Source organism: Myotis myotis, unplaced genomic scaffold (assembly GCF_014108235.1).
Source record: "Myotis myotis isolate mMyoMyo1 unplaced genomic scaffold, mMyoMyo1.p scaffold_m19_p_3, whole genome shotgun sequence".
NCBI classification, from domain to species: domain Eukaryota; kingdom Metazoa; phylum Chordata; class Mammalia; order Chiroptera; family Vespertilionidae; genus Myotis; species Myotis myotis.
Genome location: NW_023416335.1, coordinates 56,339,987 through 56,359,455, shown reverse-complemented (window position 1 = coordinate 56,359,455; position 19,469 = coordinate 56,339,987). Strand labels below are relative to the sequence as shown.

The window sequence follows — 19,469 nt, the reverse complement described above, 5'->3', positions numbered from 1 at the left end:
AAAATTTTTTAAACTAGAACAGGTTGAAGGGCAGATGTAAAGATTGCTGAGGGCAACTTTTCTGTACTTTTGCATCTTAAGTTAGTGACATTGGTTCTTCATTTTTTAATTTATCAGTGTTTTGCAATTATAAGCCGGAATTATATTTGATTTATTTACAAATGGACTGAAGTAAAAAGGAAAAGTAGTGTAAAGTGCTTTTCCAGAAGTAAATGTTTTGAGATGCAAAGGGAAAAGTAATACAATGCATTTATTTGGCTGTATTAGTTCCTTTAGGGCAGTGGTTCTCAACCTTGGCTGCACATTAGAATCACCTGGGAATCTTTTTAAAATCATGATTTCTGGGCCTCATCATTAGTAACAAAGATACAGAATTTCCGGAGGATGAGGCCCAGAAATCAGGATTTTAAAGAGATTCCCAGGTGATTCTAATGTGCAGCCAAGGTTGAGAACCACTGCTTTAGGGGATGAGATGGAACTGTTATTTCCTCTGTGCAAATATCATTATTCCCCTGTGCCCTATCACGTTTAGCCTTGCAGAGTAAGGTACTCATTAAAAACTTATTGACTGTATAAGGGCCTGCCCCATTCCCTACGACAAAGCCCTGGAAAAGAAGCCCTTCCTTACCGATGCCAGGTTCTGACTCTGTGTTGGTCCTCATCTAACACCTGCATTGAAGTAACTTTATATTAGATCTGTTTGGAGCCCTAGACCAGTTAATTTTGCTACACTGTATCCTGCCATCTTGAGTCACCACACAAAAACAAAACCCTTATGTCATCTACCTCTTCTCTTATTTTTACACCAAAATTGCTCTATGCTTTTTCCTGATCCAGTATCAAACTATTTCCCTTTGCCCCATAACTTTATACTGTATATAATGGTAAACAAACTCACTTTTATCTTAAACCTTGCAGGTCACAGTGTTGCCATCACATATGTGTCTTCCTATCGATGTGAATGATCATCCAGCTGCCTTGCCTGTTAGTTCTTAGACTAAAGCAGTTCCAACGACTTTCACTGCACTTCAGCTACCTTTGCGTGGCCACATTAATGGGCCATCAATTCAATAAAATGTTCTAACTATTAAGTCAAATTAAAATATTCTACTTTAACACACAAACTGCCTATATCCTTCCAATTCTTAAACTACAGTGCACTCACTATGTTGTTCTGGGATTGTATTAAGTCCCCCAAGTCCTTTGGGCCCTCCATTTGTCCTTTCACATTTATAACTTAGGCCAGATCCCAGCTGGTGATCTCAACTGCTCTTCCATCACCATCTGAAATTCCTCTTCAACCCTATTTTTCTGTCACAGCACTCTGGATAATTCCAGTTAGTGCTAGAATCTGCTTTCTTGGCTCTTTTAATTCTGAACACTTACGGCTATGTGGGAGGAAGGTCGTCCAGAATGGATCGATCCAGTGGTCTCACTGGGTCCTTAGTGGCCCAATAACCCCCAAATAAGTAGTGTCTAAGTCAGATACCTCTTCTACTTCTATCAAACATTATTCCAAATTATGACATTTCTGAATCCTTTAACATAACTCATTTGTTTCTATCCCAACTGATGGCTTGCTCTCTTCTAGTCTATGAAGTATCATGGCATCCTCCTTCAACCTCTCCCTGTCTTCCCTCCTTCCCTAAAAACATATCTACTGCCACATACACCCCCTCATCCTTCACAGAAACACCTCTCCAAATATGGCCTTAATTCCATTTTCTCCTCCTTTTTTCAGTCTTCAGATTTCTATGTACATCTTTAATTAAGCCCTTTCCTACTGGTGTCTTCAATTTATAAAAATCTCAAGTCGCTACCATCTTTAAAATAAAGGAACCAGAAAAACCTCAGTCTTCTTAGTGATACTAAACACTCTGAAAACCCACAGCAAGTATCTGTATGGCTCACTCCATTTAGCTTTCTTTCTTACCTTTGTTACTGTCCTTTTCTCTCTGGCCTCAAGAATACTGTCTACTAAAAAAGGTCTTTTAGATGGGGTTTCAAATTGTCAAATAACGGAACACCAATGTTCCAAAATGAACCATGGCATTTAGAACTTCAACACACAGCACTTCTTGCTCTTCCTTTCTCCTGTTTATTCTCTTGTTTTACCTATGACTGCCTTCCTCTCTCAAAAGCATCTCTTCAAATGAACAAGCAAAGGAATTAGGAAAACAATTTTGGATGGGGGAGGTAGTAAAGATAATGCCTTATTAGGGGCTTAAATACACAAAAGTCTAAATTGGTGAAAATTTTAAAAGTAAGCTCTAAACAGAAGAAATAAAATGGCGGTTACAGTTATTCATTTAAAATATAATTTTCATAATCCTCAGGAATATTTGGTTACTATAATGGAAAAATTATTTCAAACAATTTAAAGCCAACCTATTAGCCATAGATGATAAAGAATTCTTATTTCTCTTTCAGAGAAGTACCTCTTTTCAAGAGGATCAAAATCCTTTTCATTTTTACCTGCAGATACAAATCAGTGGAAAATTTAAGAAGATCTCATTTATTTAAAATTTAATATTTTAATTATAGATTTGTCATTTTTTAGCTTAACCTCAGTAAAACAGGAGGCCAACACACTCCAAGCTTTTTTTGAATAACAGACCTATTAGTAAAAATATATAGATACATCTCTCCTTACTGTGCTACTATAAAGCATAAATAAAATATAAAAAAGAATTTGATCAATAAATATAAATAGAAGTTCTTGTATTTTCTTTTCCAAAGAATCATCATGTATAACTGCCCCATTAGAGAAGATTACTCTGGACTACCAAGAAGACAAACAAACAATATATTGAATGGTTTGATATCACACTAACTTTATACATTGATTTGTAAGAAATTCATCTGTTTAACATGTTAAGGTTTTTTAAAAATAAAATTTTAATAGTGCTATTTATTCGCAGTGTCATAAGGAATACATACATTTGACTGTGATGAAAAGGAAAAAAATCATACTTTTATGTTTAAATTATAAAGAGTTGTGGATTACTATCACATTTAGTGATGTAGCAATCTTGTGAATTTTCTAATGCATTTATTAAAGAGGTTCAATGAATTCTCTCAGACAGTAAGATCTAGCTTCAGCTAGAACACTGGAGCACCACAAGTCTAAAAATCCATCTTATTTTAACACAATATTATAAGCTAAGAAGGAAACATTCAAACTTAGACAAAACACAGAGAACTAATTACAAAATGCCAACATAAGAAACAAATAATTATACATATTTTTTAAATGTATATAATAATACTGAATTCATAAATTTAGTGCGGAATTCATTCCAAACAGTAGTGTGAATAAGAAAGTTAAAATAAAAGAAAATGCAACCACTCTCATTCCCACCTCTTTGAAAGGAACTCAGTAGACCCAGTTTTCATTTATTACTTTCTGCCTGTGATGGATCATAGTATTAAGGTGCTCAGCCTTGCCAACTCCACCTTTATTACACAGAAGCTCTCAAGAATTCAAGAACTTTTAAAGTAAAAGTTATTTAGTTGTGGTATACCTCAGAACTGAAAAGCCTTAATTAGCTTAAAGTCCTGTGATGAGGACAGAGTGCACCTATAATGCTTTTAAAAATAACCCTTTACTTACGTCAATAGGGACCAGAAGACTCTTGCCAAGATGTTGATTAAAAGAGAGGCACCAGGCTTCAGTGTAACCATTCATATTAGGAACATACTTCTTTATTGTCTCATCATTCAGTCTCAGCCATACACCATCATCATTGTGGATCTGTGAGAAATAAGCATCAGAAACGAGCCATGGCCTCCTGTAACTCCTATGAGGCTAGCAGGGGCTGAAAGGCTACAAAGCAGGCAAATAATGGTGGACATGGAGATTAAGCATCTAGTTTTGCAGAAGGTAAGTATGAGAGAACCTTTAAGGAAAAAAGCATCAAGGGCACACCAAGCAATATAATTCACATGATGAGATTGTAAAAATAATGTCACGTAGGAGTAAAAGTACAAAGATATTACACTTTAAAATAAAAACTTGAAACATAAAACCAGATGTTTCCCAAAAGAACATGTCTTCCTTTCCCTCAATTTAGATTTTAATAATCAGAACTTATTTGTTGTTGTTTTTTATTAGAAAAATATACTGTCAAAGTTAAAGCAATAAACACATTTAAAAATAAACAACATGAACTATACTCATTTTCAATGAGTGCTTATACAGATTCTGACTGCTATGTTAACTAAGTTCCTTTCATTTTAAAAATATATTTTAGCCAGACAGGATGGCTAGGTGGTTGAGTATCAACCTATGAACCAGGAGGTCACAGTTTGATTCCCAGTCAGGGCACATGCCTGGGTTGTGGGATCCATCCACAGTGAGGGGCTTGCAGGAGGCAGCCAGTCAGTCAATGATTCTCTCTCATCATTGATGTTTTTGTCTCTCCTTTTCTCCCTTTCCCTTCCTCTCTGAAATCTATCTATCTATCTATCTATCTATCTATCTATCTATCTATCTATCTATCTATCTATCTCTTTAGTTATTTTTTTATTGATAAAGAAAAATAAATGAAATGCTTAAAACTCAATGAACATATTTTGAAAAACAATTTTCCAAACACTACCTAAACTAGTTAAAAGATATTCTAACAAAAAATTTAGTAACCTTATTATTGCGCAAACAAATTCAAAAACTTTCTGTTCAAGATTACCAGGTGTCTCGTTATAAATTACCTCATCAATAAAAGTGATCGTTCCATTGACTTTCACTATGCCTATCTGCTCACTCTGAAGGGAAGGGTGACTGCGGATACGGAGCCCTGCACTGTCCTTGGCCACAAATTTTCGAACCTGAGAAAAGCAAAGATAGGGAAAATCATGGGATAGAGATCACATAAGCAGTAAGAGATAAAATTAAACAGATTTGAATGTATTATTAATTCTAATAAAGTTTCTAAAATTACTGGTAGCTGCTTTCCTTGTGCAAGTAACAGTGGTTTATTTATAACAAAAGTATTAAAGTGTACATTACTGAAAAAATTAGAAAATTATTAATATATATTTATATTTTCCTCTCTAAATTTTGAAGACATGATAAAAAGGAGAAAAGAACTATAATTTTATTGTTAGAAAAGTATAATATAAATTCTTTACCAATGTTTCCTTTTTAATAAAGTTTACAAAAATTCCTCTATTTACTTTCAATGTTAGGAAATTAATTTTTCTTAGTAGCAAGGATACTTTAACTTTGCAAACTTTATACACTTCTGAGCAGTAGACTTTTTGTTAGTTGTAAATTTTCAATGAACAGAAAGTACACAAGGCCTATAAATTACTTAAGTCTTACACAAAGAAGCCAAAAAGTACAGGTTATACTATTTAGAAATGATTAGAATTATCATGGACAACTATTTAAAATTATTGAGGGAGATTTAGAATTCAAATATTAAAGTCAAATAAAATATCAGATGTTTGATGGCCACTTTGCATCAACAATGAAGAAAATTAAGAAATCTCTGACTGATTCAGATTCTGATTTCATCCTATCCTAACCTTATTTGGTTGAGGTTCAGTCTTTGGTTTGACCAGCTGAGTTCCCGGTGGTATCATCCCTTTAGGTGGGTCTTTGACTTTTACTTCTAGGCCAGCATCTGTAAGAAAAGGAAGTGAACTGTAATGTTTGAGACTACAAGAAAGGGAGGATTCTTGTACCTAACCGTATAAACTATCACAGGCTATTTTAAACAGTTGAAACAAATATCTGAATTCTGTTCTTTTAAGGTCACTGATATTTATAGTTAACAAAGAGAAGTATTTGAAAAATGGCCCTGAGATTCCAAATTGGTGTCTTAGAGTTCAAGGAAAAGAGTTCACATTCCTTATCTGGACACATGAAATCATAATGAGATCTTGAAGGGCAGAACTTCTGTGAAGGGAAACCCAACCTCACCACCACCCAGACTGGCCTCAGATGCAAACTGGTACCCTACAGCCTCTCTGGACAAAGACCTGTTACCAGCTGCAGACCCACGGACACCGAAACTCCAGCCATCCTGGCCGTAGATTCCTGTGAGTCACAGAGTGCATCCCCCTCCTGCTGGCCCGCTGCAGCAGCATAGAGCCTGTGTAACCCATAGTGCATGAGTGGGCCTCCCGCTGACACAGGGCGCCCGTGCAACCCAGTCTCCTAGCAGGCCTGCAACTCTGATTCTTGGCACCTGAGCGAGGCTGCAAGGAGCGCCAATGACTCAGAGTCTCAGTGCATACATATGGGGACTCTGACTCTTGGCATGCAGGAGAGGCTGCACTGAGCACCAGTGACTCTAATTCTCGGCGTATGAGTGCACAGGGACTCTGATTCTCAGCATGCGTGGGCAGGGATTATGATAATCAGTGCACGCGTGGCCGCATCAAGCACCAGTGATGCAGATTCTCGGTGCACACACGCGGGGGCTTGGACTCTTGGTGCATGTGAGCGGGGACTCTGATTCTCGGTGCACACACGCGGGGGCTTGGACTCTTGGTGCATGTGAGCGGGGACTCTGATTCTCGGTGCACGTGTGTGTGGGAAATCTGATCCTTGGCACGTGTGCAAAGCTGAACCAAGCAGTAGTGACTCTGATTCTCAGCTCATGCATGCGAGGACTCTGATTCGCAGTGCTCGTGACTCCCGCCGACCCAAGGCAGCCACGCGCCTCAGTGCCTGTGCTCGGGTTGCCCGAGGCTCCCACCGCATGTGGCTCAGGCCCCTGCAATTCTGCACTTGGGCCTTCTGGTGATAGCCAAAATTGGGAGACAACAAAACAATCACAAAAGGAAAGAAAAGGAGGAATCAACAAGAAAGGAGCTAAATGTAAAAGAGGCATGCAAGCCCTAACCGGTTTGGCTAAGTGGATAGAGCGACGGCCTGTGGACTGATGGTCCCAGGTTCGATTCCGGTCAAGGGCATGTACCTTGGTTGCGGGCACATCCCCAGCGGGGGGTGTGCAGGAGAAAGCTGATCGGTGTTTCTCTCTCATTGATGTTTCTAACTCTCTATGCCTCTCCCTACCTCTCTGTAAAAAAATCAATAAAATATATTTTAAAAAAAGAGGCATGCAATATGTCAGAAAAAGGATTCAGAGTAATGGTCATACAGTTCATAAACCAGATGGACGAGAAAATCAACAACCTATGCAAGAATCAGGAGGAAATCAAAAGTTAGATAGCTACACTAAGGAACACGATGGAAGGTTTCAACAGTAGACTAGAAGACGTGGAGGACAGAATTAGTGAGTTAAATTAAGTAGAGAAACAAGCCCAATCTGAACAGCAATTGGAGAAAAAAAATAAAAAGCAGGAGCCTAAGGGAGCTTTGGGACAACATGAAACGAAGTAGCATACATATAATAGGGGTGCCAGAGGGACAAAGTGAGCAACAAGGATTATCTGAAGAAATAAGACAGAAAACTTCCCTGAGATGTGGAAGAAAAAGTCACACAAGCACAAAGTCCCAAACAAGATGAACCCAAAAAGACCCACACCAAAACACGTCATCATTACAAAGGCAAACATTAACAACAAAGAGAAAATCTTAAAGGCTGCAAGAAAGAGAGACAGAAAGTTACCTACAAAGGATCTCCCATCAGATTATCAAATGATTTCTCAACAGAAACACATCAGGCCAGAAGGGAATGGAATAAAGTACACAAAGTGATGCAAAGCAAGGAACTGAACCCAAGAATACTCTATCCAGCAAGGATATCAATCAAAATTGAAGGGGAAATCAGGAGCTTCACAGACAAAAAAAGGCTAAGGGAGTTTATCACTACCAAGCCAGCAATGCAAAAAATGCTAAAGGTACTGTTGTAAAAAGAATAGAAAGGGAAGAAGGAACACAGGCATAAAGAATATAAATGGCTACAAACAAGTACCTATCAATAATAACATTAAATGTAAATGGACTAAATGCTCCAATCAAAAGACATCAAGTGACTGGATAAGAAAACATGACCCATATATATGCTGTCTACAAGAGACCCACCTCAGAACAAGGGACTCATACAGACTGAAAGGATAGAAAAATATCTTTCAGACAAATGGAAATGAAATAAAAGCTGGGGTAGTAATACTTATATCCAACAAAATAGATCTCAGAGTGAAGGCCATAACAAGAGACAAGTAAGGCCACTTCATAATCCTAAAGGGATCGATACAATAAGAGGATATAGCTCTGGTAAACATATATGCACCCAATGCAGGATCACCCAAATACATAAAAAGACTTCTGGAAGATATCAAGGGAGAGAATTTACAGCAATACAGTCATAGTATGGGACTAATACTGCACTGACAACACTGGGTAAATCCTCTAGACAAGAATTCAGCAAAGAAACAGCAATCTTAAATGACTCATGGGATCAGATGGACTTAATTAACATCTTCAGGACATTCCAACCCAAAGCTACAGAATATACATTCTTCTCAAGTGCAGACGGGACATTTTCAAAGATAGAGCACATACTGGAACACAAGTAAAGTCTCTTCAAATTCAAGAAGGTTAATATCATATCAAGCATCTTCTCAGATCACAATGGCATAAAATTAGAAATCAACTACAATAAAAACAATGAAAAACAAACAAACACTTGAAGGCTAAATAGCATGATATTAAACAATGATTGGGTTACCAAAGAGGTCAAAGAAGAAATTAAAAACATCCTGGAAACAAATGACAACACAACAATTCAAACTCTATGGGACACAGTGAAAGCAGTCCTGAGAGGGAAGTTCATAGCATTACAGGCCTACCTCAAAAAAACAAGAAAAACTGAGAATAAACCACTTAACTCTACAATGTGAAGAATTAGAAAGAGAGCAACAAGAAAATCCCAGATTGAGCAGAAGGAAGAAAACAATAACGATCAGAGCAGAAAAAATGACATGAAGACCAAAAAACAATACAAAAGATCAATGAAACCAAGAGCTGGTTCTTTGAAAGGATAAACCAGATTGATGAACCTCTAGCCAGGCTCACCAAGAAGCAAAGAGAGAGGACCCAAATAAACAAAATCAGAAATGAAAGAGGCAAAATAACAACAGACCCCACAGAAATAAGAAGAAACGTAAAAAAATACTATGAGCAACTCTATTTCAACAAACTGGTAAACCTAGAAGAAATGGACATATTCCTAGAAAAATACGACCTTCCAAAACTCAATCAGAAAGAATAAAAAATCTGAGTGGGCTGATAACTATGGAGGAAATTGAAGCAGTAATAAAAATAATTCCAACAAACAAAAGCCCTGGACCAGACAAATTAACAGCGGAGTTTTCTTAAGCATTCAAAGAAGAATTTAAACCTATCCTACTCAGACTATTCCAAAAAATTCAAGAGGAAGCAACACTTCCCAAGCTCTTGTTACAAAGCCAGCATTACCCTAATCCCAAAATCAGATAAAGACAATACAAAGAAAGAGAATTACAGGCCAATACCCCTCATGAACATAGATGCCAAAATTATCAACAAAATTCTAGCAAATCGGATCCAGCATTACATTAGAAAGATCATACACCATGACCAAGTGGGATTTATTCCAGGCATTCAAGGATGGTACAATATCTGCAAATCAATAAACATGATATACCACATAAGCAAATTGAGAAATAAAAACCATATAATCATATCATTGATGCTGAAAAAACATTTGACAAAATCCAACACCCTTTCTTGATAAAAACTCTCAGCAAGGTAGGAATAGAAGGATTATACCTCAACATATTAAGCCATCAATGACAAACCTACAGCAAACATCATACTCAGTGGGCAAAAACTAAAATCATTTCCCCTAAGAACAGGAACAAATAGGGATGCCCACTCTCACCACTCCTGTTTCACATAGTACTGGAAGTACTAGCCATAGCAATTAGACAAGAAGAAGAAATAAAAGACATTCAAATTGGAAAAGAAGAAGTAAAACTGTCCTTATTTGCATATGACATGATATTGACACAGAAAATCCTAAAGATTCCATCAAAAAACTACTAGAATTAATACATGAATTTGGCAATATAGCAGGATACAAAATTAACACCCAGAAATCTATGGCTTTTTTATACACCAATAATGAACTCACAGAAAGAGAAACTAAAAAAAATCCCATTTACTATTGCAACAAAATAATTAAGATACCTGGGAATAAATTTAACCGAGGAGGTGAGAGACCTGTACTCAGAAAATTACAGGACCCAGAAAAAAACAGATAGAGGAAGACATAAACCAATGGAAGAATATATCATGTTCTTGGATTGGTAGAATCAACATCATTAAAATGTCCATACTACCCAAAGAAATCTATAAGTTCAATGCAATTCCCATTAAAATACCAATGGCATATTTCCAAAACCTAGAAAAAACTCTCCAAAAATTCATCTGATATAAAAAAAGACTCTGAGTAGCTGCAGCAATCTTGAGAAAGAACAAAGTTAGAGAGATCACAATACCAGATATCAAGCTATACTACAAATCCACTGTTCTCAAAACTGCCTGGTACTGGCACAAGAACAGACATATAGACCAGTGGAACAGAATAGAGAACCCAGAAATTGATCCAAGCCATTATGCTCACTTAATATTTGACAAAGGAGGCAATAAATAGCATACAATGGAGTCAAGACAGTCACTTCAATAAATGGTGTTGGGAAAATTGGACAGAAACATGCAAAAAAATGAAACTAGGCCACCAACTTACACCATACACAAACATAAACTAAAAATGGATAAAAAACGTAAACATAAGTAGGGAAACCATAAAAATCTTAGAAAAAGTCATAGGCAGCAAAATAGCAGACATCTGTCCTAGCAATATCTTTACTGATACAGCTCCTAGAGCAATGGAAACTATGGAGAAAATAAATAAATGGGACTACATCAAAATAAAACCTTCTGCACAGCAAAAGAAACCATCAACAAAACAACTAGAAAGCCCACTGCATGGGAGAACATATTAGCCAATGTTATCACCGATAAGGTGCCGGGAGTCGGTCCATCCTTGCTGTTTCAAAGGACCTGGCATATATGGCATACTGTTCTTAAAATGTTTGCTCAGCTTCTTGGCACTATGTGTTTTAACCAAGGTCTCCTCTCTGAGAAAGGTTGTTTCCCCAGGTAGGGATTTTCCCCTGAAGTTAGGGAGGGAATAAAACCCCTCAACTAAGTGCCAGGCGGGTAATTAATCACTTTAACTACGAACAATCATGCTTAGGCTACATAATCTTTACTCCCTGGAATGGAGATAAGAAACGCCCTAACCTTTGTAATAGAGATTGATAGGATTGAATCAACTGGTATAAATACAGATGTAACAAGACAGCGAGAGACAGAACTTAGAATACAGAACCTACACAGAACCTAGCCACAGAACCTAGAGACAGAACCTACACAGAACCTAGAGACAGAAGAACTTCGCTGGAGAGAACATGGCAAAAGATCCTGGACAGAAACTGGCAACAGAACCTAGAGACAGAACCTAGCGAGAGAACATGGCACAAGATCCTGGACTGAACCTGACTACAGAAATTGGCAAGAGAACCTGACTAGAACCTGGTGACTGACCTGGCTGGAGAACCTGGACAGAACCTGGCTGGAGAACATAGCGAGGGAACATGGCTACAGAACCTGGCTGGAGAACCTGGAGAACCTAGCAAGAGAACATGGACACAGGACCTGGCTGGAGATCCGAACCAGAACTTCGCTGGAGATCCAGACCAGAACTTGGCTGGAGATCCTGGCTAGGCTGCTGATCAACTGAACGCTGTCTCCGTGTCCTTCCTTCTTCGCCGACTCCATCCACACCTTTGGGGACTCCAGGACATGCTGGGGTTGGACCCCAGCAATAAGGGTTTAATCTCCAACATTTATAGGGAACTTATACAACTTAACAAAAAGAAGATAAACAATCCAATCAAAGGACCTAAATAGACACTTTTCAAAAGAGGACATTCAGAAAGCCAAGAGACATATGAAAACATGCTCAAAGTCACTAATCATCCGAGAGATGCAAATCAAAACAACAATGAGGTACCATCTCACACCTGTCAGACTGGCTATCATCAACAAATCAACAAACGCCAAGTGCTGGAGAGGATGCGGAGAAAAAGGAACCCTCTTGCACTGCTGGTGGGAATGCAGACTGGTGCAGCCACTATGGAAGACAGTATGGAGTTTACTTAAAATGTTAAAAATGGAACCCATTTGACCCAGTGATCCCACTTTAAGGAATATATCCCAAGAAACCAGAAACACCAATCAGAAAGGATATATGCATCCCTATGTTCATAGCAGCACAATTTACCATAGCTAAGATTTGGAAACTTCCTAAGTGCCCATCAACAGATGAATGGATTAGAAAACTATGGTACATATACACAACAGAATACTATGCTGCTGTAAAAAAGAAGGGATTCTTACCCTTTGCAACAGCATGGATGGAACTAGAGAGAATTATCCTAAGTGAAATAAGTCAGTCACTGAAAGAAAAATACCACATGATCTCACTCATTTATGGATAATAAAGATCATTATAAACTGATGAACAAAAATAGATATAGAGGGAGAGCAGCATCAAACAGACTGTCAAACTACAGCGGGAAGGCCGGGGAGGTTTGGGGCGGGGGGGGGGCGGTAAGAGATCAACTGAAGGACTTGTATGCATGCATATAAGCATATCCAATGGACACAAGACACTGGGGGGTAGGGGAGGCCGGGGGAAGGTCAAGGGGGGAAAAAAAGGAGACATATGTACACTCTTTGTAATACTTTAAGCAATAAAACAAAATTTTAAAAAAAGATGGTAATATATAATAAAGTTTAAAAGATGCAAAAAAAAAAAAAATGCCCACAGCATAGGGGAAATATTTGCCAATGTTATCTCTGATAAGGGTTTAATCTACAAAATTTATAGGGAACTCATACAACTTAACAAAAGGAAGATAAGCAATCCAATCAAAAAATGAGCAAAGGACCTAAATTAGCGGTTCTTAACCTGTGGGTCGCGACCCCTTTGGGGGTCGAACGACCCTTTCACAGGGGTTGCCTAAAACCATCGGAAAACACATATATAATTACATATTGTTTTTGTGATTAATCACTATACTTTAATTAGGTTCAATTTGTAGCAATGAAATTGGGGGTCACCACAACATGAGGGACTGTATTAAAGGATCGCGGCATTAGGAAGGTTGAGAACCACTGACCTAAATAGACACTTTTCGAAAGAAGACATACAGAAGGCCGATACAGAAGGCCGATACATACAGAATGAAAACATGCTCAAAGTTACTAATCATCTGAGAGATGCAAATCAAAACAACAATGAAGTACCATCTCACACCTGTCAGAATAGCTATGATCAACAAATTGACAAACAGACAAGTGCTGGAGAGGACATGGAGAAAAAGGAACCCTCTTGCACTGCTGGTGGGAATGCAGACTGGTGCAGCCACTGTGGAAAACAGTATGGAGTTTCCTCAAAAAATTAAAAATGGAACTTCCATTTCACCCAGTAATCCCACTTCTAGGGATATATTCCAAGAAACCAGAAACACCAATCAGAAAGGATATATGCACCCCTATGTTCACAGCAGCACAATTCACCATACTAAGATCTGGAAACTTCCTAAGTGCCCATCAGCAGATGAAAACTGTGGTACATCTACACAATGGAATACTATGCTGCGGTAAAAAAAGAAGGAATTCTTACCATTTGCAACAGCATGGATGGAACTGGACAGCATTATGCTAAGTGAAATAAGCCAGTCAGAGAAAGATAAATATCACATGATCTTACTCATTTGTGGAATATAAAGAACATCGTAAACCGATGAACAAAAATAGATACAGAGACAAAGAAGCATTGAACAGACTGTCAAACTTCAGCGGGAAGGCAAGAGAGAGTTGGTATGTGTGTGGGTGGGCATAAAACATCAACCAAAGGACTTGTATGCATGCATATAAGCATATCCAATGGACACAGACACTGGGGGGGTGAGGGCACGTGACGGGAGTCCGAGGGAGGTAAATAGGGGAAAAAAGGAGACATAGGTACTACTATTTTTATACTTTAAACAGTAAAAAAAAAAAAAAAAAAAAAAAAAAGAATAAATTACGAGCCCTCTCCCCCCCAAAACAGAAAGAAATCATAATGAAAAAATTAAAAAGAAAAAGAAACCCTTGCATGATTAAACATTATCTCGCAACATCAGATCAGAGTGTGACTCATTATCTATAGCAAGAGTCGTCAAACTACGGCCCGCGGGCCACATGCAAATACAAATATTGTATTTGTTCCCATTTTGGTTTTTTTACTTCAAAATAAGATATGTGCAGTGTGCATAGGAATTTGTTCATAGTTTTTTTTTTTTAATATATTTTATTGATTTTTTACAGAGAGGAAGGGAGAGAGAGAGCCAGAAACATCGATGAGAGAGAAACATCGATCAGCCGCCTCCTGCACATCCCCCACTGGGGATATGCCCGCAACCAAGGCACACGCCCTTGACCGCAATCAAACCCGGGACCCCTCAGTCCGCAGGCCGACGCTCCATCCACTGAGCCAAACCGGTTTCGGCTTAGTTTTTTTTTTTTTTTAACTATAGTCCGGCCTCCAATGGTCTGAGGGGCAGTGAACTGGCCCCCTGTTTAAAAAGTTTGAGGACCCCTGATCTATAGCAATCACCTCTATCACTAAGGTGTAACAGTATGATGGTTAAGAACTGGAGTGCATACATTAGACTATTTTGTTTGTACCCACATCTGCTGCTATGTGATCCTCTGTGCAAGAACAGCACCTACCTGAATATGCTGTTGTGAGAATGAAATTATTTAAAATATATAAGGTTGGACATATATTAAGTGCTAAATAAATGTTAGCTATTATTATTATAACTAGAGGCCCGATGCACAAAATTTGTGCAATTGCCTTGGCCTCAGCCCCTGCCCGCTGCCGCCACTGTGTCTGGGGCCTCTGCTGCCTCTGCCGTGGCCCCAGCCCGCTGTGGCTTTGTCCAGAAAGAAGGACATCCGGAAGGACATCTGGTCTAATTAGCATATTACACTTTTATTATTAAAGCTCATTCTAATATCTGCCCTTTTCTATGGTCAAATAAGGCCCCAGTCTATTGACAGTTTGTACACCTCAGAACCAAAAAGTTTGCTGAATTAAGGTTTTATGGATATGTTGAAATAAAGGAGAGTGTAACAAAGGCTGAGGATAAAGGTCTTTGGAATGAGATAGATGAATTTGAGATATCTCATTAATGTATATTCCTTATAGTTACATCAATGTAAAGTACCCCTTTACCTTCACTGTAAAAACAAACTACTTGTATTAGTTTCCCAAAGGATATCCTGGTGGAATGTTAATCAGGATTATTTTTATCTCTACCTGTCTCCCTTTTCCTCACATTCAAGGGTTTCATGTAAGGATTAAACAAATATTCTTTATAATTTTTTTTTATTAAATCTACTGGAGTGAGATTGGTTAATAAAATGATATAGTTTTCAAGCATACAATTCTGTAATACATCATTTGTATAGTGTATTGTGTGTTCTCCACCCCAAAGTCAAGTTTTCTTCTATCACAGGTTTTCCCCCTTTACACTCTTCTACTACCCCTCATCCCACCTTTCCCTTTGATAATGACCATACTGCTATCTCTGTCTATACGTTCTTATTTATAATTATTTTGTCTGTTCATTTGTTGCTTTCAGTTTTATATCCTATATATCAGTGAACTCATGTGGTTCTTGACTTTTCCCATCTGAGACAAGATTCTTAATTTCAGAACTTCTTGGAATATCTAATATGTTAATGTGCATGGTATGAATGTCTAAGATGAGACCACAATACACTAGGTTTTCTAAATCTACCTGATCATAGGAGCTCTTTTTCTTAAGGAGCATTAGGAAAGATGGTGCCACAAGGAATTCATATTGACAGACACTTATTAGAGTTTTCTTATTCTACTGTTATCCTATTATATGGATAGTTAAAAAAAATAAAAAAGATTAATATCCAACGTAAAAGCAGTAAACTATCCCAAGTTAGTAGTTGATAAAGAAAATTCATTCATGCAACAAGTATTTATCAGGCAGCCATTATGTGCCAGGCACTGAGCTAGATTGGGAGATCCAAAGATGAATGATAAGGTCTCTGCTCACAGACAGGAAAGGAAGACAGATATACCATGAGGTGGATGCAAGGTATGTGCACAGTTATATGGCAGCTTGAAGGAGATCATACCTAATCAGTCACATCAGGGAATGAAGTGAAGGAGTTATGAGGGCTATAATGACACCATAAATTATTACAAAATTTTAAGACCTTATGAATATACTAATTTGCTGCTCATTATAAAGGAGAAAACAAAGCCCCAAATAAGTTATGAAATTTGTCCATGTCTATGATACAAGTTAAAGAGCAAAATAGAACAGAAAGATAATTTTGATTCTAGTTCTTTGCACTTAGTAACTCATAACGTTAAAAAAATACCTATTTCAAAAAAATTACCTATTTCAATGCCATCAATGGTAACATGAATAGTGTAGAGTCCAATAGCCCCTGGAGTCCAATTTGCACAATAAGTGCCATCATTATTGACACGGATCAACATATTCTCACTGGGTCTGAAAAGAAATGATGAATATTGGAAAATTTACTTTTAGTTAAACAGCTGACAATACCATTAAAATATATCAGCAAACATTTAATTTCTGATTGAATTATTACAATAAATGACAATCCTACTGTTCTGCCATAGTATGTTTTCCTACTCTCCAAAATGACTGAGTTTCATTTTTTTCTTTCTCACTTCAAACCTCCTCTGTTGATCATGACATCACTTTCTTCAGTGAGAAGCAGAAGCTAGAGATACAACCTCAAAGTTGCAATCAGATTAATAAACCTACTTTCCTCTACCTTCTATCTTGTTACAATGGAAGAAGTATCCTGGGTCTTATTCAAAGTCAGCCCCTCACTTGTGTTGTGAATCTCATTCCCTCAGCACTTCCATGCTACAATTACCTTGCTCTCTCTCATTCATCATCAATTTCTCTCACTTTACTGGATCATTTCTCTTTCTCTTTTATTTCTATACAAAGAAACCTCAGAATCTCTTATTCTAACCACTTCTTGATATTCAGCCCTTTCAAATAAAGTCTTATCTCTTTTTATCCATTTATATCAAAACTTACCTAAACAATTGTCTATAATCACCATGTTCATTTCCTCATCTCCAATTCTCTCCCACAATTTATCCTAACTAGGCTTTTGTTCCCAACACTTCACTGCAATTGCTTATGGCAAAGTCATTATCACACCACCAATTTAAACAGTTGTTTTCTTCGTCTTCAGCAATCTCTCAGTAACAATTGATGGCTGACAACTTTTAATTTCCTGAAATGCCTTCTTTTTGCTCCTGGTTCCTCTAATCTCACTGACCATTCTAAGTGTTTTGTTGGCTCTCTCTCTCTTGACCACCCTTTAACTATGGAATGTCCCAAGATTTTGGTCTAGGTCTTTTTGCTTTTTCTCCCTTTGAATGGCATCTCTCTAGTTGATCATTCACCTATTACTCAGTTTTAAATGCTATCTTTATATAGAGGACTCCAAAATTATTTGTCCCCTGAATTCCAAACTGATTATTTCCAGTTGCTCTGGAAATACCCCTACTTAGAAAACTAAGAGGCATCCTGGCATCTCAACTGCAATATATCCTAAGAAGGACTCTTATTTCCTACTCATCCTACCACCTAACAAAACAAAACAGAATAAAAAACACTTGTTAATTTCTGAGGCTTTTTGATCCTCGTAAAAATCATGATAATCTATACCAGGGGTCAAAAGCATTTTCTGTAATAATACTTTAATCTACAATGCTAAATAGTCTGTCACAATTACTACATAGTGGGAAAGAAGCCATAGACAAAATTTAAGCTAATGAGTAAGGCTGTATCCAATACAACTTTATTTTAAAAAACAGGTCCGAATTAGTCTGCAGGTCAAAGTTGGTTGACCCCTTTACAGCAAATACGCTATATTGCTGCTAAAGCTGAAGAAATCTATAATCATTCTTGATTCTTCTCTTTCCTTCATCCCCTATTTCTAGTCTAGCAGCAAGGCTACTGGCTTTGCCTTCTAAGTATATCCCAAATCCACCCATTTCTTCAGTTCCGTTCCACTCCTTAATAGTCAAACTAATCTCTCTGTTCCCACTCTTGATCCCCTATAATTCATTCTCCAGAAAGTAGCCAGAATAATCTTTTAAAATTATAAATCAGATTATATAATTCCCCTGCTTAAAACCCTCCAAATATATTCACTTAGAAAAAGTCAACTCCTTAAAATAGCCTACCAGTTTCTATATAATATGGCCATCATATAGTTCTCTAGTGTCATCTTCGATCATTTTCTCTTGCTCACTATTTTCCGGCCTCATTATGTTTCTGTTCCTCAAACACATCAAAAGCTTCATTCACCAATTTTTTCACTGCCTAGAATGAACTTTCCCCAACCCCCTCACTATTAAGTAACCTTATTTATTATTACTATTTTGGTTACTTATTCATAGTTTGCTTCTCTACAGCAACATAAATGCTATGAGAACCAGCCAGTACCTTGTCTATCTTGTTCAGAAATATATGCAATGGCCTCTACCAGTGTATTTCATAGAGCAGATGCTTAATAGTATTTGATGAATAAATGTATTTACTTAGATAAAATACTATTTTAATTAGGTTTAAAATGCACAATGTATATGAAAACTTATTTACTAGCAAATGGTCAATTAGTTCTTATTTAACATGCTATATACATATATACAGTTAATATTTATTTCATAAAAAGCATATACTTCCACTATATAGACATTTTGTAACTAAAATTACACTAGAGAAGAAAATACTACTTCCCTATTTCTAGACAAAGATACATTCTCAAAACTTGGGCTATTTTGACAAAAAACTCTCTAGACCAGGGGTGGGCAAACTTTTTGACTCGAGGGCCACAATGGGTTCTTAAACTGGACCGGAGGGCTGGAACAAAAGCATGGATGGAGTGTTTGTGTGAACTAATATAAATTCAAAGTAAACATCATTACATAAAAGGGTACGGTCTTTTTTTTTTTTTTTTTTAGTTTTATTCATTTCAAACGGGCCAGATCCGGCCCACGGGCTGTAGACTATGCATTAAAACTCTACTGTGCATACATCAAAAGGAAGTCATAGTAACCTGCTAATTGCTGGTAAGTCATGTGATATGATACAATAAAACATATAATTATACTTCTTCAGACTCACTTTAGACCTTTTTCTAAATTCTATGGATGTGGTCTTTAAAGTATAATCCATCTAAATTCCACCCCCCCCACCCCCCGCCCAAGCATCTATTTTAAAAAGCATTTCTCCTAACCACCAACTAAAACAGTAGGTAAAAATATATGCTTAAATCTGGTGTTAAC

General features: G+C 37.4%; 1 protein-coding gene across 10 annotated transcripts in view; it reads right to left on the bottom strand.

Annotated features, from left to right (window-relative positions):
* The window catches only part of MYCBP2 (MYC binding protein 2), a 300,098-nt gene that overhangs the window by 84,384 nt on the left and 196,245 nt on the right, over nt 1–19,469 (bottom strand). For all 10 annotated transcript variants that reach the window (XM_036296929.1, XM_036296926.1, XM_036296920.1 and 7 more), the window contains 4 exons: nt 16,523–16,638; nt 5,530–5,627; nt 4,711–4,827; nt 3,614–3,754 (listed from right to left, as the gene is read on the bottom strand). In XM_036296929.1, coding sequence (XP_036152822.1) covers nt 3,614–3,754; nt 4,711–4,827; nt 5,530–5,627; nt 16,523–16,638 — 472 coding nt within the window. The remainder of the gene's footprint in view (nt 1–3,613; nt 3,755–4,710; nt 4,828–5,529; nt 5,628–16,522; nt 16,639–19,469) is intronic.